This window comes from Saimiri boliviensis, chromosome X, assembly GCF_048565385.1.
Source record: "Saimiri boliviensis isolate mSaiBol1 chromosome X, mSaiBol1.pri, whole genome shotgun sequence".
Lineage (NCBI taxonomy): Eukaryota > Metazoa > Chordata > Mammalia > Primates > Cebidae > Saimiri > Saimiri boliviensis.
Genome location: NC_133470.1, coordinates 84,050,389 through 84,077,339, shown reverse-complemented (window position 1 = coordinate 84,077,339; position 26,951 = coordinate 84,050,389). Strand labels below are relative to the sequence as shown.

The following is a 26,951-nucleotide window of genomic DNA, read 5'->3' as shown; positions in this document are numbered from 1 at the left end:
CAGCACTTTGGGAGGCCAAGGCAAGCAGATCACCTAAGGTCAGGAGTTCAAGACCAGACTGGTCACCATGGCGAAACCCCGTCTCTACTAAAGTACAAAAATCAGCCAGGTGTGGTGGCGGTCACCTGTAATCCCAGCTACTCTGGAGGCTGAGGCAGGAGAATTGCTTGAATCTGGGAGGCAGAGGTTGCAGTAAGCCGAGATCGCACCACTGCAGTCTAGCCTGGGTGACAGAGCGAGACTCCATGCCAAAGAAAAAAAAAAAAAAAAAAAAAAAAAGGGCAAGGGATCCCACAGAGACAACCTTCTGAACCTCCTGGCACAGAGAGCCAAAATGCAAGGGAAAGAGAACCCCAGCCTGAACCAAACTCTTCCTGCAGAATGAAGAAAGGGGAACACTTCTCAAGCCACCTTATAGGGCCTGCAGAGCCTTGGTACCGAAACCTGATGAGAAAGGCACATGGGAAAACCCATCAGCCTCATTCACACACACATGCAGATGCAGAAATCCCACAGGAAACATCAGCAGGCCGGCCACAGTTCACACATCCCAGCACTTTGGGAGACCAAGGTGGGAGGACTGCTTGAACCCAGGAGGTTTTTATTTTTCTGAGATGTGGTCTCACTGTCACCCAGGCTGGAGTGTAGTGGCATGATCTCAGTTCACTGCAACCTCTGCCTCCTGGGCTTAAGCAATCCTCCCACCTCAGCCTTCTGAGTATCTGGGATTACAGGTACATGCCACCACACCCAGCTAATTTTTTGTAGAGACAGGGTTTTCCCATATTGCCCAGGCTGGTCTTGAACTCTTGGGCTCAAGTGACCTGCCCGCCTCAAAAAGAGTCCCAAAGTGCTGAGATAACAGGCGAGAGCCACCATGCCCAGCCCCAACCCAGGAGTTTGAAATGAGCTTGGGCAACATAGTGAGACCCCAACTCTACAAAAATAAAAGTAAAAAATGAAGCTGGGCGTGTGGTACATGCTGGTGGTCCTGGTACTTGGAAGGCTGAGGTGGGAGGAATCCAGGATCCTCCCAGGAGCTGAGCACAGGAATCGAGGTGTGGGTGAGTCACAATTGCACCACTGCACTCGAGCCTGGGTGACAGAGGGAGACCATGTCTCTTTTAAAAAAAGAAAGTAAATAGCAGCAAACCAAATCCTGCAGTGTTCAAAACAGTAACACATTGGTAGCAAGTTGAGTTTATTCTGTCAATAAAAAGTTGGTTTGATATAACAGAAAAAAAATCAATCACTGAAATTCACCATATGAAGAGATTATAGAAGAAAAACTAAGAAATCTCTGCCTACTGCTATGTTTTGATATTTTAAATCTAGCAATCTTGCTCAATCCAACAGTTGTAGATGAAGTGTTTCAGAAATTACCTATTCATGATAAAACTCTTACTAGAGGAGGAATATAAGGGAACTTCCTTAACCTGATAAAGAGCATCTATTAAACACCATCCTGGCTGGGTGTGGTGGCTCACGCCTGTCATGCCAGCACTTTGGGAGGCCGAGGTGGGCAGATCACTCAAGGTCAGGAGTTCAAAACTAGTGTGGCCAACATGGTGAAACCCCACGTCTACTAAAAATACAAAAATTATCTGGGGGCAGTGGTACGTGCCTGTAATCACAGCTACTCAGGAGGCTGAGGCAGGAGACTCGCCTGAACCCAGGAGGTGGAGGCTGCAGTGAGCCGAGATGGCGCCACTCTAGCCTGGGCAACAAAGCTAGACTTTGTCTCAAAAACAAAACAAACCCAACCCAACCCAACCCCAAACCATCATCCTTGCAAATACTACAAATATCATACTTATGGGAAATATGGAAATGTTCATAATTCCTTTAAGCAATCAGGAACAATTAAAGTGCAGTAAGGCAAGAAAATAAAAGTGGCATAAGTTTGGGCTGTGAGATGGTCCAGGAGCTCCCCGACAGTCTGGAAGTCTCTGATCAAGAGAAGCACACGCCTGTCATGCAACCCAGCCGTTCTACTCCTAGGTAGTACTCAAGAGAAATGAAAGTGGATGTCCACACACAGTCTTGGACATGAATGGCCCCAAACTGGAAAGAAGTCAAACACTTGAATTAACATGCGAACCTGCAAACTATGCATTCAAACAATGACACTACTCAGCAACACTGGGAAACCTCGGTATCAGAGGTGCAATCCTCTACAAGCTCCCTCTCATGGAGGTCTGGAATAGGCAAACCCAACCCATTGTGACAGAAATCAGACCAGCGGTTGCCTGGAGCAGGGGGTAGACTGGCTGGAAACGGGCACCCAGGAACTTTCTGGGGAGATGATAATGGCCTTTTTTTGTGATGAGGGTGCATAGCCAATTGCACTCCAGCCTGGGTGACAGTGACTCCATCTCACACAGATAGATGAAAACAAAAGACATGCTCTTCAAAGCGATCAGACACTGCAACCATGGATGGGTCTGTTTCTGTGAGCCATTACAGAACGGAGGCTGTGCCACCAGCACACGTGCCTCCACCCAGAGACAGGCTTCCAGCTGGGAAATCGCTGTGATGTGCGTGCCTTGTGTGCTCTGCTTCTGCCATTCCTTGGGTGAGCTCGGTGCGGGGCTTCAGGTGGGAGTTTCTTCCCAGCCCAGTTACAAGTGTCTGCGGGTCATCTCCAGGCTGCACTGGGACCCCAGCGTCCCCACAGTGGGCTGTTCCCAAACCAGGGTTGTCAGTGTTGGTATCTGGGGGCTGGTTCCCTCCACTCTGGCCCGTGTCTGCTAGCCACTCGCCATTTATCTCTTTAGCACTCTGGAGTGGGGCTCTCCTGTAACTGCCACATGAAACCTTTATAAATGGTCTCCTTGCCCCCCAGATGCTGCAGTGACCATCTTCGAAATAAAGTTCCAGCCCTGCCACCAGCTGGGCTTGGACCACCCACGAGACCTTCTCACCCAGTGCTACCCGACATGAAGCCCAGCGCAGCCTCCTAGAGTCCGACCTGCTGCTCCCTGAAGCCACAAGGACCTCTTCCTTCTGCATCCTTCTAAGTCCAGCTCAGACGACCCCTCACCCTGGGGTAGGAGCTCCTCTATTCTACTCCTCACAGCACCCTGCCATCAGTGGGACTGGGGAGGGGAACAGTGGCCACGTCACATCAACTCAGTGTTGGCCCCGCACACAGAAAAGGCCAGCTCGCTGGGAACTAACTTGCCCCTGAATGAAACGGTCATAACCACAGCCTGCAAATACCTCTAAGCCTCACTCAAAGCAGGTCATGTTTGCTCATGACCAAATTCTGGTAGATCAGGAGGCATCGGGACAGACTCCAGGAAGGTACTGGTGGCAGGAGACTGGTCTGCTGAGTCACAGCGGCCCCACGCTCCAGGCTGTTTGTTCCTGCTGCTCCCTTTGGGATTAACTGGAGATTGAACCTGTTCGCCTTGTTCCAGCTCAGCCCCTGCAACCGACCGTCTGCTGGGCTCCGAGTCACCTGAGAGGTGAGGCGAGGTAAGACAGAGGATAGCGTGGGTGGGGGAAGGCCAGGCAGCTCCCTCCCATGGTGACGGGGAGCTAAGCTGAGCTGAGCCGAGCAGAGCCAGACTGAGCTGCTCTCCTCAGGGCTCAGGGCTAGCCCTGCCCTCCCAGCTGGCTGCAGCGCTCTACTGGGACTTTCTGGAGGGACAAGCACAGGAAGACATGGGAAGACTCTTGACAGCTTAGTCAAGAGTCTACTCCTGTCATGTGGCTGGGGATAATTCAAGGGGTCCTTAGTGAGAAGCGGTTGGGAGTGTCTCATTTTCCCCATGCCCTCCTCTTTCCTGAGGACCACAGCAGGGGAGGGACCTTCTCAAGGACACAGGGTGACTTAGTAGAAGCAGGACATGATTAATCTCCAGCCACCAATGTTTGGCTAGGCCAGGGCAAAGGGACATAGGCCATGACCTGTTTTATAAACCCAAATCGCTACAGCTCTTGTCTTGGCATGAGGGTTTCATGGTAGAGGGCGATGCCTGCTGGAGGGCCGGCAGGGGTGGGCCATCCCATCCCCAAGGGTCGCTAGGGTCAAGGACCTGCCCAGACTCCCTGGGTGGGGCCCTGGGCCTTGGCAGGGGCCCAGCTGGTTCCTGGCCACTGGGGCCAGAGAACCTGGGGGCTGCTGAGTTAGCTCAGCTGAAAAACCAACAAAAGGGCCTCCCTCCTAAACCCAGGGGCTCATGAGTCACTGGAGCTTTGGGAGAGTGCCAACATCATCATGACACAGCAAGAATCTTATCGGACCAACGGAGAAGTCAGCCCAGAAATGTTCTGAGGAAAGGGAGGGGTGGGGGCCGCTGGGTCATCCCTTGCAGGGGCCCATCATCAGGATGCATCCTGAACGCCCAGCAAGCCCATGGCCCTTGTGATCCAGGTGGGGAAACTGAGGCCCAGAGAGGTGAGGGCCCCGTAGACTCTCGGTCCAAGTCTCTTCCCCTCACTCCCTGTGAGGCTCTCCAGCCTCATCGAGTTCCCGATGCTGTTCCAGGCACGCACTGGGCTGCAAGGCCAGAGCTTCCTGGAAGAGGGCAGTGAGTGCCTCGGCTCCCTTTCTGGTAGGGGCGGGAGTCTTGAGAAGGTGGGAAGTGGCCCACTTGGTAACTCTGAGCCATCATCAGGGCCCCCAGGAAGGAAGCTGGGTGTGTGGGCAAGCGTTGGGTAAGCTGGCCAGGAGGAGGAAGGGACAGAGGAAGGCCACGTGGGTCCAGCCTGCCCCGGGGTGTCCCGCTTGCCTGGCTGTGGGTCTGCCAGCCACTTGCCTGCTTGCAGTTTCTAGGTCACGCTGAGCTAGTTCCCAGCTCGGGGCTTCGGGCATTTGCTCTTCCTTTTGTGTGGGAGCTCCCCAGCCTGCCCTGGCAGGCTTGCTCTCCAGGCACTCCTTGTGGGATCTATGTGCTCTGGGGGGCTGGGAACACAGGGCCCACATGGATCTTCTGAAACACATGCCAGCCTGAGCTCTTGCTGGTCTGCTTCCTTGCCGTGGTTCCCCGGCCACCACAGCACATAGGTCCCATGAGGAGGGCAGGGACTGGCTGCTGTCACCCAGAAGTGCCCGATTACTCTCCGCTGAATGAATGGAAAATGGGCTATTTTCCTGGAGCAGCAGATTCTAGGATTGTGTGCCCCCAAGCGCCACCCTGTGTACCTCCCGCATCGAGTGAGGCATCAGGCACGGGAGGAGCCTGGGAGCGGGAGCGGCTCCAGGTGCTGCCTGAGCGTGCCACCCCCACCCGCAGCAGGAAGAGGAAGAAACCAACCACGAGGCCCTTCAGAGAGAGGGCCCCTTGTCCCCTGCCCACAGTGCTGGAGCTGGCACTTTCTATTTCTGCTTTGAAAGCCTCTAGTTGTCACTCTCAGAGCAGAGGAGAGCAAAGGGGAACCCTACTGATTTCAACAAAGCAAAGTTGCCCAATCCCAAGCTGGCCACAGGTGAAGACAGTGAAATGACACAATCAGCTTGGGAAAGCCTAAGGATCCTGGACACTCATTTCAAAGCTGCCATTTGGTACATGAAAGGCTGACAAGTCAGAGAAAGGAAAACACTTGCTCACACAGCAAACTTGGATGCTCAGTGAGGTGCCTAATGAGAGCTGAAGGCTTGGAGTCCTAAGCCATCATTGTGGCCTGGACTGCTGTGCTGCAGTGTCCTTGTGACAGCATGGGGTGGAGACGGGGAAAGGAGAAAGCATCCTCAGTTACCTTCTCCTCCAGTCTGCTTCTTGGACTAAGGGCTTAATGGTCAGAGTCCTAGGTGGTCAGGTTTGTGATTGATGCAGGTATGGCTCTTTTAATTTTTTTTTGACATGGAGTTTCGTTCACTCTGTTGCGCAGGCTGGAGGGCAGTGGTGCGATCTTGGCTCATTGCAACCTCTGCCTCCCAGGTTCAAGCAATTCTCCTGCCTCAGCTTCCTGAGTAGCTGGGATTACAGGCAGGCGCCACCATGCCCGGCTAATTTTTGTATTTTTAGTAGAGACGGGGTTTTGTCATGCTGACCAGGCTAGTCTCAAACTCCTGACCTCAGGTGATCTGCCCACCTCGGTCTCCCAAAGTGTTGGGACTACAGGGGTGAGTCATGGGGCCTGGCTAGGTATGGCTCTTCTGAGGGGACTAGGCTGGGGCTGAGGGCAAGCCCAATCCACTGTGGGCTCCACCTGGGTACCTCTCCTGGGTCTCAGGCATACGCGGAGTCAGAGGACAGTGCTTCGGGTGGCCCTTCCTTACTTCTTCCTCGGCTGCCTGCTCATTCTTTTTGGCTCTCCTTTTTTAAGTTCTGATCAGAAGTACAAAGGTGTCAAGGAGTAGGTTTGCAAATTGTGACAGTGCGTTGTTGTATGTGAACAAAGAACCACTAAGCTCATCCAGCACTCAGGGACACATGATGAGGAAGAGCTAATTAGTTCTGAGAGAGCTCTTGCTCAAGGTTACGAGGCTTTTTTTTTTTTGAGCCAGATTTTTGCACTTGTCACCCAGACTGGAGTGGAATGGTGAAATCTTGGCTCATGGCGAAACCTCTGCCTCAGCCTCCTGAGTAGCAGGGATTACAGGTGCCTGCCACCATGCCCAACTAATTTTTTGTATTTTTCGTAGAGATGGGGTTTCACTGTGTTGACCAGGGTGGTCTTGAACTCCTGACCTCAAGTGATCCTCCCAAAGTGCTGGGATTACAGGCGTGAGCCACAGTGCCTGGCCTGGTTACAAGGTAAATTAATGGCAAAGATGGTCATACGGTAGTGAGCAGATTGAGTGCATCCAGGATTAAAAGTGAAAACTGAGACCATGTGTAATTTGAGATGAAGCTCTTGTTCCATCAGTCCCTGTACAGTCTCACTGCCCCATGGGACACAGGGGAGGGTGCTCCAGTCTGGGTGATGGCTCTATTAGAACCGCCCCTTCCTCTCCTCCCTCCCCTCCCATGTAAATCCTCATGCTATACTATTCTTTGGTCTTTCCTGTGAGTACAAAATGGCAGTTCCACAAGCTGGACAACTGGGTCCAGGAGGGGTGAAGCAGAGCTCCTTGGTAGGCTTTGCAAATTGAGGCAAAGAGCCAGTGTCCAAAGAAAGGCTGAGTGTTTGTCTCCAGAGAACTTGAAGTCTTAGAGAGCGAGAGGCAGAGATTGAGTCTCAGATCCTGCCTTAGGAACTCATTTGTTAAGGCATGAACAGGTTTGGAAAAACCACAGAATGAACAGCAGTCCCTGTTTTCCCCAAGAAGTCCAACTAGACAGCCCCCAGAGACCTTGCAACTCCAGGACTAAGGACTACATTCAGTGGCTAGGCACAGGTTTCAGAAATGTCTTGCAGCGGGGCGCAGTGGCTCAGGCCTGTAATCCCAGCACTTCACCTGAGAGCAGGAGTTTGAGACCAGCCTGGCCAACGTGAAATCCCGTCTCTACTAATAATACAAAAATGGGCCGGGCGCGGTGGCTCAAGCCTGTAATCCCAGCACTTTGGGAGGCCGAGGCGGGTGGATCACGAGGTCAAGAGATCGAGACCATCCTGGTCAACATGGTGAAACCCCGTCTCTACTAAAAATACTAAAAATTAGCTGGGCATGGTGGCGCGTGCCTGTAATCCCAGCTACTCAGGAGGCTGAGGCAGGAGAATTGCCTGAGCCCAGGAGGCGGAGGTTGCGGTGGGCCGAGATCGCGCCATTGCACTCCAGCCTGGGTAACAACAGCGAAATCCATCTCAAAAAACAAACAAACAAACAAACAAAAAAAACCCAAAAATTAGGCGGATGTGGTGGTGCATGCCTGTAATCTTAGCCACTTGGGGGTGCTGAGGCAGGAGAACCGCTTGAACCCAGGAGGCAGAGGTTGCAGTGAGCCAAGATCACGCCATTGCATTTCAGCCTGGGAGACACAGTGAAACTCCATCTCCCAAAAAAAAAAAAAAAAAAAAAAAAAAAAAGAAATGTCTTAGGCTGGGCGCGGTAGCTCACGCCTTGTAATCCAAACACTTTGGAGGCCAAGGCGGGCGGATCACCTGAGGTCGGGAGTTCAAGACTAGCCTGACCAAGATGGTGAAACTCCGTCTTAAAAAAAAAAGAAATGTCTTGCAAGTGCATGCACATCAGGTAGTGCCGGGATGATCCTGGCGCTAGCAGGAGTAGGAGGAGGAGCTCAATCTAGCATAGTGTATGCGGCCCTACAACAATTAGTGAGAAAAGCTGAGGCATGGAGCAGGCACTTCCTGGCTTTTAGGATTGGGTCCTGGGAGAGACTCACCGATGCACCCATGATGATGAATATGTGTGTATCCGACTGATGGAAGGCATCGCCCTGGAACAGCTCTTCCCTCAGGATCCCGCACACCTGGGTCCGGCTAAGGGCCACCTGCTCTGCCATAACGCTGTCTGGTGGAAGAAAGGCTCGTTAACAAGGCAGAACAGAAGAGCACTGAGAAGTTAGCCCCTTTCCTGAGAGTTCCTCTGGGGTCTCACAGGGGTGAAGCCTGATTACCAAAACTACTACTTGTGAACGGCTGGGCGTTGGGGAGTGGGTGATGGGTTAGAAACTGCTGGTTCTGGGCTCCAGCCACATTCTCCCAGGCAACGTTCATTCAGCGTGTACTTTCCAAAACTACCCAAAGCATTGGTGGATTCCAGCTAGAGCATCAATTCTGGGCAACCGAGTAAAATCCTTGTGGGACATGGAACTACATGCCCAGGACCATCTCACTCTCGACTGTAGCGGGAACGCCACAATGACCTGGAGCGTGTTAGATGGTGCAGATGCTGGAGTTCAGCTCCTGACCTCCCCTTGCCAATCTGGGTGACCCCGGCCTGCAAGTCCCCTTCCCTCTCGGGGTCTCAGGGTCCTCAGGGGCCCAAGAGAGGAGGTACAGGGTATAAAGGGATCGGTTAAGACCCTCTCGATTCTGCTCGGTTCTCAACCACAGCAAACATCGCGCATTTTATCGCTGCGCGGCGCAGCGCAGGGAAGTACGCCCCTTAGCCAGCGCGGAGCTCGCCCGTCCGCCCAGATACCTGAGCTTAGTCGCCGCCGCCCTCCGCGCTCGCAGCCCCGAAGCACACGGCAGTTTCCGGGGACTGAGCCCCGCCAGCCCAATTAAACGGTGGGGCGGGGGCGGGAGCCTCGGCTGAGCCGACCCGCCTCAGGCCAGGCGCGAGGGGCGGGGCCTTGGCTGCCACCCCTAGTGCGGGCGGGGAGAGGGCGCGTGCGCGCGCATCCCAGGCCAGCCCCGCCCCTCAGGCACCTGCGCTGGAGGCCGGCCTGCTGGCGGCCTGCGGTCCCTGCTGCCGCTGCCCCGCATCCCCGATGTCTAGGCGGGCACGGGTGCAGCTCCGCGCAGTGCTCCTGCGTCCCCATCGCCGGCCCGGCCCCATCCCCATTGTCCGTTTTTCCCTGCCCCGGCGGCCCCGCGGGCTCGCGGAAGTCTCCACTTCCGCCGGCAGCGTGGCCACGCCTCCTCTGGGCTGTCCCTCGGCTCCTGGGTGGGGCCTTCTGCAGCGTCGCTCCCCCGGGAACCCTCGCTTGTTCGTGGGTCAAGCGGGCCCTATTGGGCAGTCTGTTGTTGACTCCTCCCCCGGCGAGGGCGGGGCGGCCGAGCTCCCTGAGGCTAGGCGCCGCTGTCCGAGAGACAAGGGGGCCTGTAGGCTGTGACGCCCCGCAAGGTGGCGGTCGTGCGTATCATTACCGAGCTTCCGCGGGCCGGCAGAGCCTGGCGGACTCAAACGTCTCTCCGGAGCGGGATACGGCTCTACCGCGGCCTCACACCTCTCGCCGGCTTTTCGTGTTCCTGGGGCGGAGCTTGTGTTTGTACTTCCGGATCCCACAGCTATGACACCGGAAGCCGGAAGCAGGGATTTCGACAGCGGAGAAGGAAAGGGCGACCGCGGAACTGAGACCTTCTCGCAGTGCGGGGGCCCTACCAGCGCTCACAGTCTGCCGCTTCCACCCTTCTCACATCTGACGGACTCTGCTGACAGGTGTGTGTGTCCTTTTCCCCAAGGACAGTGTTCCATCAGAGGGCGTTCCGCCGCTTCTGAGACTCTCCCGAACGTTCTGGCTCTCTTCTCTTCTTGGGCCCCAGCCAGTTCTTGCCGCGCGCTTCTGGAGCACTGGCCGAGGCGGGCGGATTCAGAACCTGGGTTACTTGGGCGGCGACCTGGACTGTTGCTGCCCCTCCCTCCTCCTCCACTGCAGGGTCTGACCATACTCTTAGTGCGGGGACTCCTCTGGTTCAGAGACATTTTCTGTTCACCAAACTTGACTGCGCTCAGTCAAGGTCGTTAAATTCTTTGAAAATGCCTAAAATATAGTTTGGCAGCTAGATGTCTTATTTCATGTACCTGTTTGCTCATTTTGCAAAACAACATTTGCCCGTTCTCATACTGTTTCTGTGATCTGACAATGAATGGGGTGTCGTGGCACATTAGAGGAACAGCACGGAGGTCACTATAGCTGGAGCAGAGTGAGGAGGGGAGCACGGTTGGAGATGAGGGGATGAGGAACCCGATGGTACAGGGTCTTGTAGGCCGTTGTGGGGACGTTGGCTTTTATGCAGAGGGCAACGGGTAACCATGGTAGGGTTCTCAGTAGAGGAGGAATGTGATCGGAATTACCTCAGACTGATCGGTCTAGCAGTGGTGGGGAGAACAGACCGTAGGGGGCAAGAGTAAACAAAGGGTGACCTGTTAAGAGGTAATTGCAGCAATCCAGCTCAGAGACGGTGCTTTGAGCATTTTGTTATTGAAATTTTCAAAAATGTACAAAAGTAGAAAAATTAGCAAATCTTTTTTTTTTTTTTTTTTTTAAGATACGGAGTCTTACGCTCTCACCCAGGCTGGAGTGCAATGGCATGATCTCAGCTCACTGTAACCTCCTCCTCCTGGGTTCAAGCGATTCTGCTGCCTCAGCTTCCCAAGTAGCTGGGACTACAGACATGTGCCACCATGCCCAGCTAATTTTTGTATTTTTAGAAGAGATGGGGTTTCACTATATTTTGGCAAGGCTGACCTCGAACTCCTGACCTCAGGTGATTCGCCTGCTTCAGCCTCCCAAAGTGCTGGGATTACAGGTGTGAGCCACTACACGTGGCCAATATAGTAAATCTTACTTACCCAGTTCCCAATTTCAGCAATTCAAGTTATTAACTTTTGACTAATTTTGTTTAATTTATACCCCTTGCAATCCTCTCCCATTAATTCCTTTTTTTTCCCTTTCTTTTTTTTTTGGAGATGGGGCCCCCCTCTGTTACCAGGCTGGAGTGCAGTGGCGCAATCTCGGCTCACTGCAACCTCTGCCTCCTAGGTTCAAGTGATTCTCCTTGCCTTAGCCTCCCAAGTAGCTGGGACTACAGGCGCGCACTACCACGCCCGGCTAATTTTTGTATTTTTAGTAGGGACAGGGTTTCACCGTGTTGGCCAGGATGGTCTCCATCTCTTGACCTTGTGATCTGCCTGCCTTAGCCTCTCAAAGTGCTGGGATAACAGGTGCTAGCCACCGTGCCCGGCCTGTTTTTTTTTGAGACCCAGTCTCACTGTGTTGTCCAGGCTGGAGTGCAGTGGCACGATCTTGGCTCACTGCAGTCTCCATCTCCCAGGTTCAAGCAATTCTCCTGCCTCAGCCTCCCAAGTAGCTGGGATTACAGGCATGCGCCACCACTCCCAGCTATTTGTTTTGGCATTTTTAGTAAATTCAGGGTTTTGCCATGTTGGCCATGCTGGCCTCGAACTCCTGACCTCAAGTGTTCCACCTGCCTTGACCTCCCAGAGTGCTGGGATTACATGTGTGAACCACCACGCCCAGCCACCATTGTTATTTTCAGTAACAGCTTGAGAAGTCATTAGCATGTCACACAGTTCATCCATTTAAAGTATACAATTCAGGCTGGGGTGCGGTGGCTCAAGCCTGTAATCCCAGCACTTTGGGAGGCCGAGGCGGGTGGATCACGAGGTCAAGAGATCGAGACCATCCTAGTCAACATGGTGAAACCCCGTCTCTACTAAAAATACAAAAAACTAGCTGGGCGTGGTGGCGCTTGCCTGTAATCCCAGCTACTTAGGAGGCTGAGGCAGGAGAATTGCCTGAGCCCAGGAGGTGAAGGTTGCGGTGAGCCGAGATCGTGCCATTGCACTCCAGCCTGGGTAACAAGAGCGAAACTCCGTCTCAAAAAAAAAAAAAAAAAAAAAAGTATACAATTCAATGGTTTGTAGTATGTATATTCACAGAGTTGGGCAACCATCACCACTAATTTCTGAACATTTTCATCATCCCGCAAAGAAACCCCATACCCTTTAGCTCACCCTGTCTTTCCCCCAGCCTTAAGTGGCACTCTCCTTAGCAACCATGAATCCACTTTATGTGTATGGATTTGCCTATTGTGGACATCTCATATAAATAGAATCATACAATATTTAATCTTTTGTGATTTATTTTTCTTAACATAGTATTTGCAAGATTTGTTCATGGTATAGCATGTGGATGTACTAGATTTTGTTTATTCATAGTTGATGGACATTTGGGTTGTTTCCACTCTGGCTGCTATGAGTAATGCTGCTACAAGCATTCATGTGGAGACATGTGTTTTCATTTCTCTCGGGTATATACCTAGGAGTTTTCTGATTATTTGGCGGTGAATTCAGACATCATCTTCTTTTCTGTTTATTTTTTTTGTTTTTAGTTTTTCAGACATTATCTTTAAACATTTAAGTGTGCCTCTCTCTGAGACAGGACTCTGAAAAACAACCACAATATCATTATCACACCTTAAACAGTTAATGTTAATTGCTTAGTGTGAGGGCCAGGCGTGGTGGCTCATGCCTGTAATCCAAGCACTTTGGAGGCCAAGGCGGGCGGATGACCTGAGGTTGGGAGTTCAAGACCAGCCTGACCAACATGGTGAAACCTCGTCTTAAAAAAAAAAAAAAAAAAAAAAAAGGAAAAAACAAATTGCTTAGTGTGATCAGATGGGTTGGGGGATACATTTTGACAGGATTTCCTGATGGATTAGATGTGCTCGTGTGTGTGTGTGTGTGTGTGTGTGTGTGTGTGTCAGAGAGAGAGAGAAGAAGGATTAAAAAGGGCTTTTGACAACTGGAGGATGGATTTGCCATCAGCCGATAACAAAGAAGGCCTTGGGTAGATCTGGGTTTTGGGGAATGTCAGGGGTCTTAGAGAGGTTTATTTGGAGAGGACTACTAGGTATCCAAGTAGAAATGTTGAGTTTGATAAATGAATATGGAGTTTAGAAAAGAGGTCTAATTAAGCACCAAGATTGGAGTTGAAGCCATGAGACTGGGTAGAATTCCTGTGGGAGTGAACACAGTTACACAGTTACATGTCCCCTAGGACAGTGCCCTGGGGCACCCCAACATGAAGGGTGGGACCCCAGTGAGAGTGCCTGGGCAGGAGCAGCCAGCAAGATAGGGAGTAAACCAGGAGAAGGGGCTGTTCTGAAAGCCAAAGGTGGAAAGTAGATTGAGGAGGAAGTGATCAGCTATGTCAGCTGCAGTAGGGTATTCAGGGGGACAGTATTGGTGTTAACAGTCAAAATGGCCAAGTTAATCTGGCGTTAAAGTCATCTTCTCTCGCCTGAAGCCTGCTTCCGTCGCCTGTATCAGTACCTGTAGCTCCTGATAGTCAGTCTTCCTGGGCAGGATTTCAAAGGGCTCCAGGCTGGCACTGCCCTGTGTGGTCTGCTTCTAGTTCACCAGAGAACACAAGCAACTCAACCTGTCCCTCCACCCCGCTGTCTCAGGCTGACAGCCCATTGTTAGATTCTTCAGCACATGTTGTTAGACACCAGATGTCCCCTCTGCCCTTGCCCCTAGTCCCAGGAAACACTCATCAGGCTCTGAGTGGTAAGCCCTCTTACTAGGTGCATGAGTTTCCCAGGGCTGTTGTGGGTGGTTTAAAGCAGCAGACGTGGTCATCTCACAGTCTGGAGACCGGAAGTCCACAATCAAGGATTAGCAAGCCTGCACCCTCAAAGGCTCTAAGGGGGGACCCTCCCTTGCATCCCTCTGGTTCTGGTGGCCCCAGTTATTCCTGGGCTTGTGGCTGCCTCCGTCCAGTCTCCGCCTCAGTCCCCATGTGGCTCCCTCCCCTGTGCGTCTCCCTCTGGCTTCTCCCTTCTGTCTCTCATAAAGACACTGGTTGTTGGGTTTAGGGCCCACCCCTGTCACCCAGATTGATCTCATCTTGAGATCCTATATCTGCAAAGACCGTTTCCCAAATAAAATCACATTTATATGTTCCAGGGGTTAGAACATGGGCATATCTTTTCAGGGGACTACCGTTCAGCCCATTACACTGGCCGAGGGGCTGGTACCCTCCGCTTCTCGTGCTTGGGGGTGTGTAGGGCTCAGGGCATCTCCCTCTGCAAGCAGTCCTCTCCCGACTGTCCCACCTCTGTGAAATTCTTCCATTTCCTGCCTTTGGAATGGGAGAAGCACCCTGAGGCACTAGAGGAATTACCATTTTTCTGTTTAAAATGTAGCCCCAGAACTTATAGGCGCATCCTGCAGGGTAAGGACGTGGGGCTCCTGTGACGCCCCCGCTGCCTTCCTCTTGTAGCCCTGGCCCTGTTGCAGGAGCAGACACCTCTGGAAGAGCCAGTCGTGTGAGATGGTGCAGCCCAGTGGCGGCCCAGCAGCAGGTCACGACGTGCTGCGTGAAGAGTCTCCTCTGGGGAAGCCGGCCATGCTGCACCTGCCTTCAGAGCAGGCCGCTCCTGAGACCCTCCAGCGCTGCCTGGAGGAGAACCAAGAGCTTCGAGGTGAGTAAAGAGTCGGGATCTGCCCTGCTGAGGCGATCTCTCCCCACCGGCACCTCTGCATTTCCTGGGCCTGGGATGGGGATGTGCTGGCCTCCCTCTTGGTTTCAGGAAGTAGGCCCTGAGATGTAGATTAGCAGGGAGGAAGTTTAGAGTGCTCTCAGGACCAGTACTGGGAAGGGAAAGGAGGGACAGTGGAAGAAACCGGCGTGGGCAGAGGGAGAAGCACGCTGGTGGGCAGGCTCCGGACAGCCTCAGCGGACCCTACAGGGAACTGTGGAGCTGGAATGAACCTTCCAGTTTGGACCAACATGTCCAGGCCTCTGTGTACGTGCACTGAGCACTCACAAAGTGCTGTCCTTACTGGGACAGGGCAGAGTTGGCCCTGGGAAGAGGTGTGGTCTGCCCAGAGAGGGGGTGGGGCCTGTCCTGGAAATGGGCAGGGTCTGCCCTTATAGAGGGGTGGGGTCTGTCTTGGGAAAAGTGCGTTCCCCCCCACCCCCCCAGACACCTCAGTGGAGGTGAAGGCTGACCTCCCATACCCAGCCCAGTGGCTGGGACCAGGGAGTTCTTTTGTAGGCTGCCATCTGGGCACCCCTCATCCTCGTGCCGCTCAGCTCCAGGTCATCAAGGGTTCAGGGCTCAGTTGCATGCTCCTGCCTGTCCCCCGGGCGTGATGACAGCCCCAGCCCCTGCCCCTCTTCCTCCCACCCCCTCTCCTCACCACTGCTCTGCATGGACCCGGGTTAGCCCAGGGGGGCCAGGTGGCACCCGCCATACAATCTTGCCTTTCTGCTGTGGGGCGTTCTAAACCACCGGTCCCAGAGCTTCAGGGAGGGGCCATACAGACTGCCCACGTGGCTCACTGGGCGTGGTGGGGCCCATAGCCCCTTCTGCTTCATCCTTTGGTTCCTGCTGGGGGCTTAGGCATAAGTGTCCATCCTATCCTGGAGGACAACACCCCTTCCTTGCAGCTCAGTGTTTGTCATCCCTGGGCTGGCACCTCAGTTGTGTATTCAGTTGGCTTTCCATGTCCTGGCTGGCTGGCAGCTCTTGGGTGATGTGGTATGTGCCGTGAACAGTGGAGACCACTGTCATGGGCCCAATCCCCTGCCGCCTTTGCTGGACTGTGGTCTGAGATGTTACATGGGGCTCCATGCTGACAAGTCACATACTCTGTAGGCTTCAGAGAGTGGCTCTGGTTGGCACCCTATAGGCAGGGAGAAGGCCTATGCCTGCAGTGTGTCTTCCTGTAAAGGCGAATTGCCTTTCCTTCCAGGGAGGAAGGCCCAGTGCAGTCAGCTTGCTGTCGAGGGGCTGCTTGGTCTCATCAAGGGCGAGGCTGAATTGGAGAGGCTGCTGGGGCACCTGGGGCTGAAGAATTCTCTTGTGCTTACAATCTTTAGGGGGAGACTCATGGAAAGAAGTTGCATGTGCGTAGTGTGTGGTTCCACTTACGTGACATGTCCCGAAGAGGCCAATCTGCAGAGGCAGAGGCAGATGAGGAAGGGCTGGGGAGTTAGATAGTATTGAGGGTTGCACAGCCTTATCGATACACTGAAAACCACTGAATTAGTTAAAATGGTGATTTTGATGTCATGTGAATTTTACCTCAGTTAAGAACACTTTTTTTTTTTTTAAAGATGGGGTTTCACCATGATGGCCAGACTGGTCTTGAACTCCCGACCTCAGGTGATCCACCCACCTCGGATTCCCAAAGTGCTAGGATTACAGGCGTGAGCCACCACGCCCAGCCCAATAATATTTTTAAAAAGACAAATTGCAGACCGGGTGCAGTCTCTCATGCCTGTAATCCCAGCACTTTGGGAGGCCAAGGCAGGCGGATCACCTGAGGTCAGGAGTTCCAGACCATCCTGGCCAACGTGGTGAAATCCCGTCTCTACTAAAAATACAAAATTAGCCGGGTGTGGTGGTGGGTGCCTGTAATCCTAGCTACTGGGGCGGCTGAGGCAGGAGAATTGCTTGAAGCCTGGAGGCGGAGGTTGTAGTGAGCCAAGATTGCGCCACTGCACTCCAGCCTGGGTGACAAGTTGCAGGTGAGCTGAGCTCTGGGCAGAGTGAGCAGGGTTCTGATGGGGGATGGGGGAGTCTTGGCTCGTCAGCAGGCAGTAGCTAGTTGGTTGAGGGTTTTGATCACTCGGTGGCATGAAGCTACTGCCTGCCCCATTTTATCCAGCTCTGTAGTTGCTAAACCTTTGCACATCACTGATCAGTTTTGTGTTCTCAGATGGCTCCTTCACTATTTGAGGTGTCTCCTGGGTGTGGGGCTCTCCTTCCTGTGGCCTCTGCTGACTGCCTGGCACTGGCACATGCCCTGATGAGGGGCGGACCAGCGGTTTTTCCCGTTTATTTTCTGCTTTCTTGTTTAACCCTCCTCTTCCTGTAAGATGGATGTTATTGTCTCTGTTGACTATGCAGATGAGGACTTTGAGGCTCAGAGAAGCTACTAACTTGCCTGGTCCAAGCTTCTGGACCTCTCAGGCTGCAATCAGCAATGCTGCAGTGAAGTTTGCCTGGGACGCTGACCCTATGAGTCTGCAGGGATGTCAGGACCCCTGATCCAGAAGACAGCAGATATGTAGGCCAGAAAGGACCAGTACTGGGCATCTGAGAGCAGGCACACCTCAGACTGACCAGAATACAAATGAATTCCAGTCACTGACAAAGAAAGTGGCATAAGGCCAGGCGCAGTGGCTCACACCTATAATCCCAGCACATCGGGAGGCTGAGGTGGGAGGATCACTTGAGGCCAAGAATTTGAGACCATCCTGGGCAATATAGCAAGACCCTGTCTCTACAAAATAAATATTTAAAAAAAGTGGCATTTAACAGAGGGAGTCTCTTGTTCCCCAGGCTGCAGTGCAGTGGCCCAATCTTGGCTCAGTGCAACCTCCACCTCCAGGTTCAAGTGATTCTCCTGCCTCAGCCTCCTGAGTAGCCGGGACTACAGGCACGCACCGCAGCGGCTGCTTTTTATATTTTTAGTAGAGACAGGGTTTCATCATGTTGGCCAGGCTGGTCTGGAACTCCTGACCAAGTGAAGCTGTTGTGTTTGGTATTTTCTTGGAGAAAGTGAGGGGCATTAGTGTAATTGATTTTGGAAGTGTTGTGTTGAGACGCCATCCACCCCTGAGAGACGCTGTATGGTATTATGTGAGGGCACCAGGATGGTCAGTTAGCCTCCCAAAGTGCTGGGATTACAGGCATGAGACACTGCACCCTGCTTCTGGCCTCTGACTTCCTGAGCCTTAGGGCCCCTGTGGGCCCAGGCGGGGCCTGACAGGCCGGGCTACCCACCTCCCCTTTGCTGTCCCCTCTGCCACCAGATGCCATCCGGCAGAGCAACCAGATGCTGCGGGAGCGCTGTGAGGAGCTTCTGCATTTCCAAGCCAGCCAGAGGGAAGAGAAGGAGTTCCTCATGTGCAAATTCCAGGAGGCCAGGAAACTGGTGGAGAGACTCAGCCTGGAGAAGCTCAACCTGAAGAGGCAGAAGGAGCAGGCCGTGCGGGAGGTGGAGCACCTGAAGAGATGCCAGCAGGTAGCCGGGGCAGGAGCAGGCTCAGAAAACCCAAGGGGACGCCCGTGTTCCACAAGGGAACCCGTGGTCGGGTCCCCAAGAGCACCTGGGGCTCAATGCTGTGCTGGGAGGGCTCAGAACTCAGAACAGCTGTCACACTCCTAGTTGTGGTTTATTGCAAGGAAAGGACACAGGTTACGGTCAGCGAAGGCTCAGGGCGCACGGGGCAGAGTTCAGGAGAGACCAGATGTGAGCCTCTGTGGCTCCTCGCCCAGGGGAGCTGTGCGGACAGCAGCTGTTTCTTTCAGCAATGGTGTGGGACAGTGCGCACAGAGTCACAACCAGGGAAGTTCACCCCTGCTGTGGCAGTTGGGGTTTCCGAGGGGGGTGGATTGCGTAGGCATGGAGCGCCCGGGTGGCCGACTTCGGCCACGCCGAAGTTTTCTTCAGAAACGCCTGCTTGAGGTCACTCGGGCCACAGCCACCAGAGGGCCAGCTGTGTGGCCCAAGGCTCCCCCCATAAATCATGTCGTTAGCGCCGACCACCCGGCTTCAGGGCCTTTGTGTATGGGCTTGGCCGAAGGCAGGATCCTGGAGACCGGAGTCAGGAAGGGGCTGTGCTGCCTTTGAGGGGCAAGGTGGGGAGACGTGGTGGAGATGACACTTGCTGGCGGGCACCTGGCACTTGCCACAGGCAGGGTCTGCTCCCTTCGGGAAAGGCGTGGACCATGGGCTGTGCACGCTGCTCCACTCAGGGCTTGGAGCGCCTAGCTTAAGGTGCTGATCTCCCGTGTGGGAAGTGGCTGAGTTTTCTACAGCTGCCGTGACCAAGCACCACAGACCGTGGGGTGGAAGCCACAGAAACGTGTGGCCTCCGGTTCTGGAGGCCTGGAGGCTGAGCTGGCGGTGGCGTCTGCAGGGTGGGCTCGTTGACCCGCCCGGGGCCGTGAGGGAGCTGCTGTCCAGGCCTGTCCCCAGCGCCGGGGGCTGCCGGCTGCACCTCTCCAGTGTGCGTCTTGGTCATCCTGTGGCCTTGTCCCCGCGGGTCTCTGTGCCTGTCCTCCTCTTTTTTTTTTTTTTTTTTTTTTTTTTGAGACGGAGTTTTGCTCTTGTTACCCAGGCTGGAGTGCAATGGCGCGATCTCGGCTCACCGCAACCTCCGCCTCCTGGGTTCAGGCAATTCTCCTGCCTCAGCCTCCTGAGTAGCTGGGATTACAGGCACGCACCACCATGCCCAGCTAATTTTTTGCACCTTTAGTAGAGACGGGGTTTCACCATGTTGACCAGGATGGTCTCGATCTCTCGACCTCGTGATCCACCTGCCTCGGCCTCCCAAAGTGCTGGGATTACAGGCTTGAGCCACCGCACCCGGCCTGTCCTCCTCTTTTTACAAGGACACCGGCATTGAAGATACGTAAAAGCGGGCCTTATGTTCAAGCTGAGAAAAGAGATTTTCTTCAGAAACGCCTGCTTGTGGGGGAGAGAGCTGGGCTCTGTTCCTGCCCCAGCAGAGGCGGCCTGGCTTTGTGAAGCTGGAATGAGGGAGTCGGGAGGGGCTGAGGGGGGCTCCAGTGAAAGACAACAGGGCGGCCAGTGTCCTTGCCACAAGGCCGGCCGTGTGTGGCAGCTGCCGGTTGTTATCCAGGTTGGGATTCTTCCCTCCCTCGGAGACTTGGACACCGGGCCCCGTCCCTCCCGAGGATTCCATTTCCAAGGGGTGGCTGCGGGGCCCTCGCGGAAGACCCTGGTTGGTGGGTGCTGAAGCCCTGTCTAGTAAATGTTCTAAGAAAGGGAGGTCAGGTGTTGGCCAGAACAGACAGCCAGCAATCGGTTTGGACAGTCCTGAGCGTTTCGAGACGGGAGCTCACTCAAGAGGGTCTGGGGTGTCCCAGGGGGCCCGTGAGGTGGTGGCCGGGTGTCTTAGTGCAGGGGTTTGAGTAGAGCGTGCCTGCCGAGGGGTTCTGCAGTTCCCAGTGTTGAACACAGTTCAGTATCCACTGTTGCTTTGCACAGACTGTCCATCCTGGTGGCCCCGGGTGTGTCTGGGGCCTGTGTGTCCTTTGCCGTGTTTGTACCTGGCCTCCTTTTTTCCCAAGTCTCAGAGAGGCTGAGAGATTATCTCCTGGGGCCACAGCTTCAAGGCCACTCGGTTCAGTGCTCATGGGCTGGTTGCAATCTCAAGGCCCCGTTGTGCTCCTTCGTCTCTTTGGGGATCTCTTTCTGCCCCATCTGTGTCTCACCTTGCGGCACAGGGTGAAGGTGGGCGGCTGGGGAGGGTTGGGGGCCCTTGGGCTTCTGCGGCAGGCCTCAGCTGCTTGTGGGCTGCCCTGGGGCTTGCAGGGAGAATGCAGTGCTGACAGGAAGTGGCCTTTTCTCCTGCAGCAGATGGCTGAGGACAAGGCCTCTGTGAAAGCCCAGGTGACGTCCTTGCTCGGGGAGCTCCAGGAGAGCCAGAGTCGCTTGGAGGCTGCCACTAAGGAATGCCAGGCTCTGGAGGGTCGGTGAGTGGTGGGGAGCCAGCTCTGGAGGCCCCTTCCAGGGTTTTAGAAAGCTTGAGATGGGTTTAGGGGCCTCCGGGGCTCCTTGATGAGGATAAACAGGGCAGGCTGCATAAACACTTCAGGGCAGGCGTTGAGTCCCAGCCAGCTCTCTGCACTCTCAGACCCTTTGATGGAGTTTGGATTATTTCCTTAAAAGGCATTTTGGGGGCCCCAAGCCCACACCCACGGTTTCTAGTTCTCTGGAAGGACTTCTGGGACCGGTGCACAGTCACCCTCGTGGCCGAGGTTGATGGCAGGGAAAAGGACAGGAGCTGTGGGTGGAGTTGGAGAAGCTGTGTCCCAGGCGCCTCCCGCCTTGTGAGGGGCACAGTGCGAAGTGCCTCCCACACGGGCCACGTTCCTGCCCAGGGTTGCCTGCTAGAGACTCAGCATCCTGGGTGTTTACTGGGGGCGGGCCCTGTCAGCATCGTCTGCCAGGCAGGTACCTAAATCTCCGACTCTCAGCAGCAGAGTGGGTGCTCATGGCAATGATGTGCCTGCAAGCGGCCCAGGTGCAGGGACCTTGGGCCTGCTGTTTACTCTCTTTTGAAAAGGGGTCTTGGTTCTTCTAAGTGGGACCACTGGGTCAAAGGGCAGGATGGTTTTCGTGGTTCTTACTAGGCCCTGCTTCTACCCTCCAGACAGATGGATCAGCTGCCGCAGGGCCCCAGCCATCCCGGCGCAGTTGGTGGTCAGAGCATACTTGGGGCAACCAGCAGGGCAAAGGGGAGGGGAGCTTGACCTGGGCTTTGATGGGCAGAGGGAGCCCAGGCAGGGTGTGGTGGCAGTGTGCGGGCAGGGGAGACAGACCTGCCAGGCGGAGTTGGGGTGACTGGAGGCCACCCAGGGTCCGCACAGAAGCACCCACCATCGTCCTGCAGTGAGGCCAGAGCGTGGAAAGGGAACTGAGCCTCCACGCAGGGCATCTGGGATGCCAGCAGAGCTCTGGGCAGCAGCAGGGATGGGGCGTGAGGCCTGGTCCGCATTGAGTTCAGTGCTTGTACACCCAGGTGGGCAGTGTCTCACTTGTAGAACAGTCTCTCCTGACCCTCTCCACAGAGACTGCTTTTGCTGGGGCCTCCAGCGGCCCCCCATTGGAGCTCTGTGGGCAGTTCTGAGGGCTCCTCTCACCTGGCCCCAGCACTGCGGCATGCAGGCGTCCCCATCCTTTTCTTGGACCTCACCTGTTCCTCAAAGCTGCTCACCTGCTGCTTCCACCTGGCCCCCTGCAGTGGTCCTTGTGTCTGGTGACAGTGCCTCCACCCTGCTGCCTTGCATTGGCTTGTAGTCACAGGGTGTTCGGAGCAGACCCCTTCTGCCCATGCCCTGTGTGTACCCCTCCTCTCCCCCTGTTCGTCCTCCCTGAGTCTGCTCTTTCCCTGTGCCAGGGCCCGGGAGGCCAGCGAGCAGGTGCGGCAGCTGGAGAGCGAGCGCGAGGCACTGCAGCAGCAGCACAGCGTGCAGGTGGACCAGCTGCGCATGCAGGCCCAGAGTGTGGAGGCCGCGCTCCGCATGGAGCGACAGGCCGCCTCGGAGGAGAAGTGAGTCACGAGGGCGGGGCCGCATCACAGGGTGTTTGCTTCTACATTCGTGCTCAGCCAAAAGGCCGAGAAGCGGTGGGTCTGTGGTCCTTTCTGCTTTCTGGGGAGTCCTTCAGATTCTGTCTGTGGCTGTGGGCCCATTCTCTTCCTTAGCTCTGCTAACAGTAGAGGCGACCATGATGGCACCCAGTTTGTCTTTGATACCATCATGCCATCTGCTATCCAGACCACGTTTCACTGTGTGTCCACACGTGGCCTTTTTTGTACTTGTTTTCCTAGCCACTAGGTCATCAGGGGACTTGTCCTTTCAGACCCCCTCTAGGCCGGGTGCTGTGGCTCATACTTGTAATCCCAGCACTTTGGAAGGCCGAGGTAGGTGGATCACTTAAGCTCAGGAGTTCAAGACCAGCCTGGGCAATAGAAAGACAACAAAAATACCCACAATGTCCCCCTCCTACTAGCATCCAACCTGTGGCCTCAGGTTCCTGTCCTTGACGTGCCTTTTCAGTCCCCTGTAATCTAGAACAGTTACCCGGCCTTTCTGAGTTGTTTGTGAAGTTCACAGTTGTGAAGAGTGCAGGGTAGTTCAATTGTATTATTGTTATTGTTTTTTTTTTTTTTTTTTTTTTTTTTGAGACGGAGTTTCGCTCTTGTTATCCAGGCTGGAGTGCAATGGCGCGATCTCAGCTCACTGCAACCTCCGTCTCCTGGGTTCAGGCAATTCTCCTGCCTCAGCCTCTTGAGTAGCTGGGATTACAGGCACGCGCCACCATGCCCAGCTGATTTTTTTGTATTTTTAGTAGAGACGGGGTTTCACCATGTTGACCAGGATGGTCTCGATCTCTTGACCTCATGATCCACCCGCCTCAGCCTCCCAAAGTGTTGGGATTACAGGCGTGAGCCACCGCGCCCGGCCTTGTTATTGTTATTACTACTGTTATTTTCAAGATAGGGTCTTGCTCTGTCGTCCAGGCTGGAGTGCAGTGGCATTATCTCGGCTTACTGTACCTGGTGCCTCCTGGGCTCAAGCAGTCTTCCCACTTCAGCCTCCGGAGTAGCTGGGACTACAGGCGCAGGCTGCCACACCTGGCTAACTTGTGTATTTTTGGTACATGTGGAGTTTGGCCATGTTGCCTAGGCTGGTCTCAAACTCTTGAGCTCAAGCCAGCCTCCTGCCTTGGCTTCTCAAAGTGTGGGAATTACGGGCGTGGGCCAACACATCTGGCCATGATTTTATTACAGATATTTAAACATGTTAGCTTTAAGGAAAATGATATTAACTGCCTGGTGACTGGACCAGCAAAGCCTGCCTCGGAGTCGACAGCTTCGGGAGTCCTCACACAGCCTTGGAAGACCCCACTCCAGGCCTGGGATGCGCGGGAGGGTGGAAGCAGAACTGTGGCCGGACTGGCCTGAGGTGGGTTCTCCAGCGCAAGCTCCTTTTCCTCAGGCGGAAGCTGGCTCAGTTGCAGGTGGCCTATCACCAGCTCTTCCAAGAATATGACAACCACATCAAGAGCAGTGTGGTGAGCAGCGAGCGGAAGCGAGTGAGTGTGGCCGCCGGGTCTCTAGGGCTGGCCCTGCCTCTTCCTCTCCCCACTTCCCTGAACCTTGAGAGTGGGCTTTTGGGAGGGACGCCTGACTTGCCCTAGACCTTTGTCAGGCTGCAGCTGTGACAGCTCAGGGAAGCTGTAGGGAGATGGCGACTTTGGGATGGTGCTCTCAGGAGTGTCAGCAGACTGCCATAATGGGGGGCTGGGGCAGAGCCTCGGGATGCTTCCTCTGTGGGGCTGGGGATATCTTGTCTCCATGGACATTCCCTCTTGCCAGCCATCAGCATGTGCGCTCCTGGCTCAATTTGTCCCCAAGCCAAGGTAAACCCGGCAGCATTTCCACCCCAGTGTTGGCTAGGAGCCTTTTCCTAGTTTGTCCTCCTCAGACCTAAGCTGGGTGTAGTTTGCTAGTGATCCCATGTTAGCAGGATACTGTCAAAGCCTCAAGCCAGGTCACATGAGGAAGAGTTAGCGACACAAGTGGCCACGTAATCTGTGGAGGGAAGTGTTGGCAGGGTGTGTCTGTGTGTGTGGGGGGCTGGCGATGCCTGTGTGGGATGAGCGGACCTCTGACCAGGTGCAGAGTGGAAGGGGCGAGGGCTCTCATTTCAGCTGTGCATGGGTGTGGCCCGTGTTCTGTGAAGGGTGGGAGGAGGGCTGTGCAGCTGGGGATTCTGGGAAGGGAATGTCTGCCCAGCTGGGAGGTTGTGCCACGTGACCTCAGTGTGGCCTCTTGGGTCCTGAAGAAAACCTCAGCATCTGCTCTGTCCTTTTGGGCCACGACAGGACACAGCCTTCTCCCTATGCACGCTGAGATCCTGCAGCGGGCCCTCAAATCAGGCTGCTGGCATCACCCAGCTTGGTCAGCCGGGGTCACTGTTTCGTCCTTCTCAGTTCCCAGCCAGCCCCGCCCTCGGCCGACGAGGCTCCGTCAGCTCCCCTTGCCTGTCTTTAGGGAATGCAGCTGGAAGATCTCAAGCAGCAGCTCCAGCAGGCTGAGGAGGCCCTGGTGGCCAAACAGGAGGTGATCGATAAGCTGAAGGAGGAGGCCGAGCAGCACAAGATGGTGATGGAGACTGTTCCAGTGCTGAAGGCGCAGGTCAGGGCTCTCCTCTCTGGCCCACCCTCCCGCTGGGACCTGCTGTGTCTCTTCGGCGTCTTTGTGTGTGTGTGTTTTCTTTTTGAGATGCAATTTGGCTCTTGTTTCTCAGGCCAGAGTGCAATGGCAGGATCTCAGCTCATTGCAGTCACCGCCTCCCGGGTTGAAACCGTTCTCTTGCCTCAGCCTCCCAAGTAGCTGGGACTACAGGCGCCCGCCACCAGCCCTGGCTAATTTTTGTATTTTTAGTAGAGACTGGGTTTCACCATGTTGGCCTGGCTGGTCTCAATCTCTTGACTTTGTGATCCACCCACTCCAGCCTCCCAAAGTGCTGAGATCACAGGCATGAGCCACCATGCCCGGCCTCTTTGGCGTCACTTGGTGGTGGCCTTTCGTAAGCTTCTCAGCCACTTGTGCTACACTTGGTGTCACTCACCGACATATCTGTTTCCTCTGTGCCTGGCACAGTGCCCAGTGGGTGGCTGGCTTGTGGTGGGCACATCGCTCTCTCTTGGATTTGCCAGGCGGACATCTACAAGGCAGACTTCCAGGCTGAGAGGCAGGCCCGGGAGAAGCTGGCTGAGAAGAAGGAGCTGTTGCAGGAGCAGCTGGAGCAGTTGCAGAGGGAGTACAGCAAATTGAAGGCCACCTGTCAGGAGTCGGCCAGGTGGGCCTCTGAGAGTCTGCCCCTGTGAGCAGTGGGTGCGACACTAGGGGGTTGCCAGTGGTGACTGCAGGAGATGGATGGCTTCTAGCGTTCCGGGTTAGGACTCACTTCGGCCCCTTTCCCCTTACCTGAGCTTCCAAGAGCTTCTCTGACACTAGTCCAGCCATTGAGCTTTACAGAAGCGTGTGCCTTGACTGGATGGTTTCTGTTTTCAAAGGATTGAGGACATGAGGAAGCGGCATGGAGAGGTCTCCCAGGCCCCCTTGCCTGCTGCCCCCGGTGAGTGAGCAAGCATCGGGTCCGCGGGAGGAGGGGCAGGTGGGTGGGAGGGCGGGCGCTGTGCTGTGGGAGGTCACAGCTAGACCTTCCTGTTGCTCTCCGGAGTCTCGGCGGTGGGAGCTCGCATTGGTCACCCATCGGTAGCCCAGCCCCGGACCTGAGGCTAAGGGAGGCCTGCGGGCCTGTCTCACAGTCCCGACAAGTCTCCGTCCTCTCCATCCTCCCCTCGCTTCTGACTCTTCTCTTTTCCCAGCCCACCACTCCTTTCTCCTGGCTCAGTCCAACCAGAGGAGGAGCCCCCCTGAGGAGCCGCCTGACTTCTGCTGTCCCAAGTGCCAGTATCAGGCCCCTGATATGGACACCCTGCAGATACACGTCATGGAGTGCATTGAGTAGAGCCAGCCAGCGCAAGACCAACTGCCTGCCGAGGACATCCCTGGGAATGTGCTGTCTGTGCTTTCTTCTCCTGCCTGCGTAGCCCAGGATGAAGGGCTAGATGACCACGAGTGGGGTGCTGCCTGGAGCCCCAGGAGCCTGCTGCGGTGCCTTAGGCTTCAGCTCTGGGTCCACTTGTCCCCTCTTGTAGGGCAGCTGTGGTCCCGAGCGGGCCCGATGCACTACTCTTCTTGTTGCCTTCTGTCTGAACCACTTGCCTTGGGCTAATCCCTCCCTCTTCCTCCGCTTCCCACTGGGGAAGTCAAGAATGGTGGCCAGGTGCTCTCAGGGAGAACTGCTTCCCCGCTTCCCTGGGCAGAGCTGGGTGGCAGCTCTTCCTCCTACTGGCCACTGATCCGCCCGCTGCTGTGCTCTGGGAGTGCTGCCCTCTCACAGTGCACACGGCTGCTGTCCTTTTGGACCGCATGCTATTCCGTTTTGCAGTGAGACCGATGTGTATTTAACCAGTCACTATTGATGGACATTTGGGTTGTTTCCAGTCTTTTTGTTACCATAAATAACGGCACAGTAAAAATCCTTGTACATTA

The 26,951-nt window shown here is 54.8% G+C and overlaps 2 protein-coding genes across 8 annotated transcripts in view; one reads left to right on the top strand and one right to left on the bottom strand.

The window, feature by feature from the left end:
- Positions 1-9,749, bottom strand: part of G6PD (glucose-6-phosphate dehydrogenase) — a 15,482-nt gene extending 5,733 nt beyond the window's left edge. The window contains exons 1-2 of one of the 3 annotated variants that reach the window (XM_003943917.4): positions 9,670-9,749; positions 8,238-8,365 (exon numbers count right to left, since the gene is read on the bottom strand). In XM_003943917.4, coding sequence (XP_003943966.1) covers positions 8,238-8,357 — 120 coding nt within the window. In that variant the 5' untranslated portion in view covers positions 8,358-8,365; positions 9,670-9,749. The other 2 variants (XM_039463991.2, XM_003943916.4) reach the window with 2 other exon arrangements.
- Positions 3,296-26,951, top strand: IKBKG (inhibitor of nuclear factor kappa B kinase regulatory subunit gamma). Of its 5 annotated transcripts, none has more exons than XM_074392117.1 (10): positions 3,296-3,480; positions 14,570-14,754; positions 18,099-18,310; positions 20,672-20,790; positions 22,218-22,370; positions 23,821-23,917; positions 24,879-25,022; positions 25,547-25,689; positions 25,907-25,968; positions 26,222-26,951. In XM_074392117.1, the coding sequence occupies exons 2-10, from the start codon at positions 14,604-14,606 to the stop codon at positions 26,362-26,364; spliced, it is 1,224 nt and encodes a 407-aa protein (XP_074248218.1). In that variant the 5' UTR covers positions 3,296-3,480; positions 14,570-14,603; the 3' UTR covers positions 26,365-26,951. The 5 variants fall into 5 exon arrangements, with proteins under 5 accessions (XP_074248218.1, XP_010330110.1, XP_010330108.1 ...); XM_010331808.2 differs by having other exon boundaries at positions 3,297-3,480; positions 14,553-14,754; XM_010331806.3 differs by lacking the exon at positions 3,296-3,480 and adding an exon at positions 9,690-9,961 and having other exon boundaries at positions 23,821-23,896.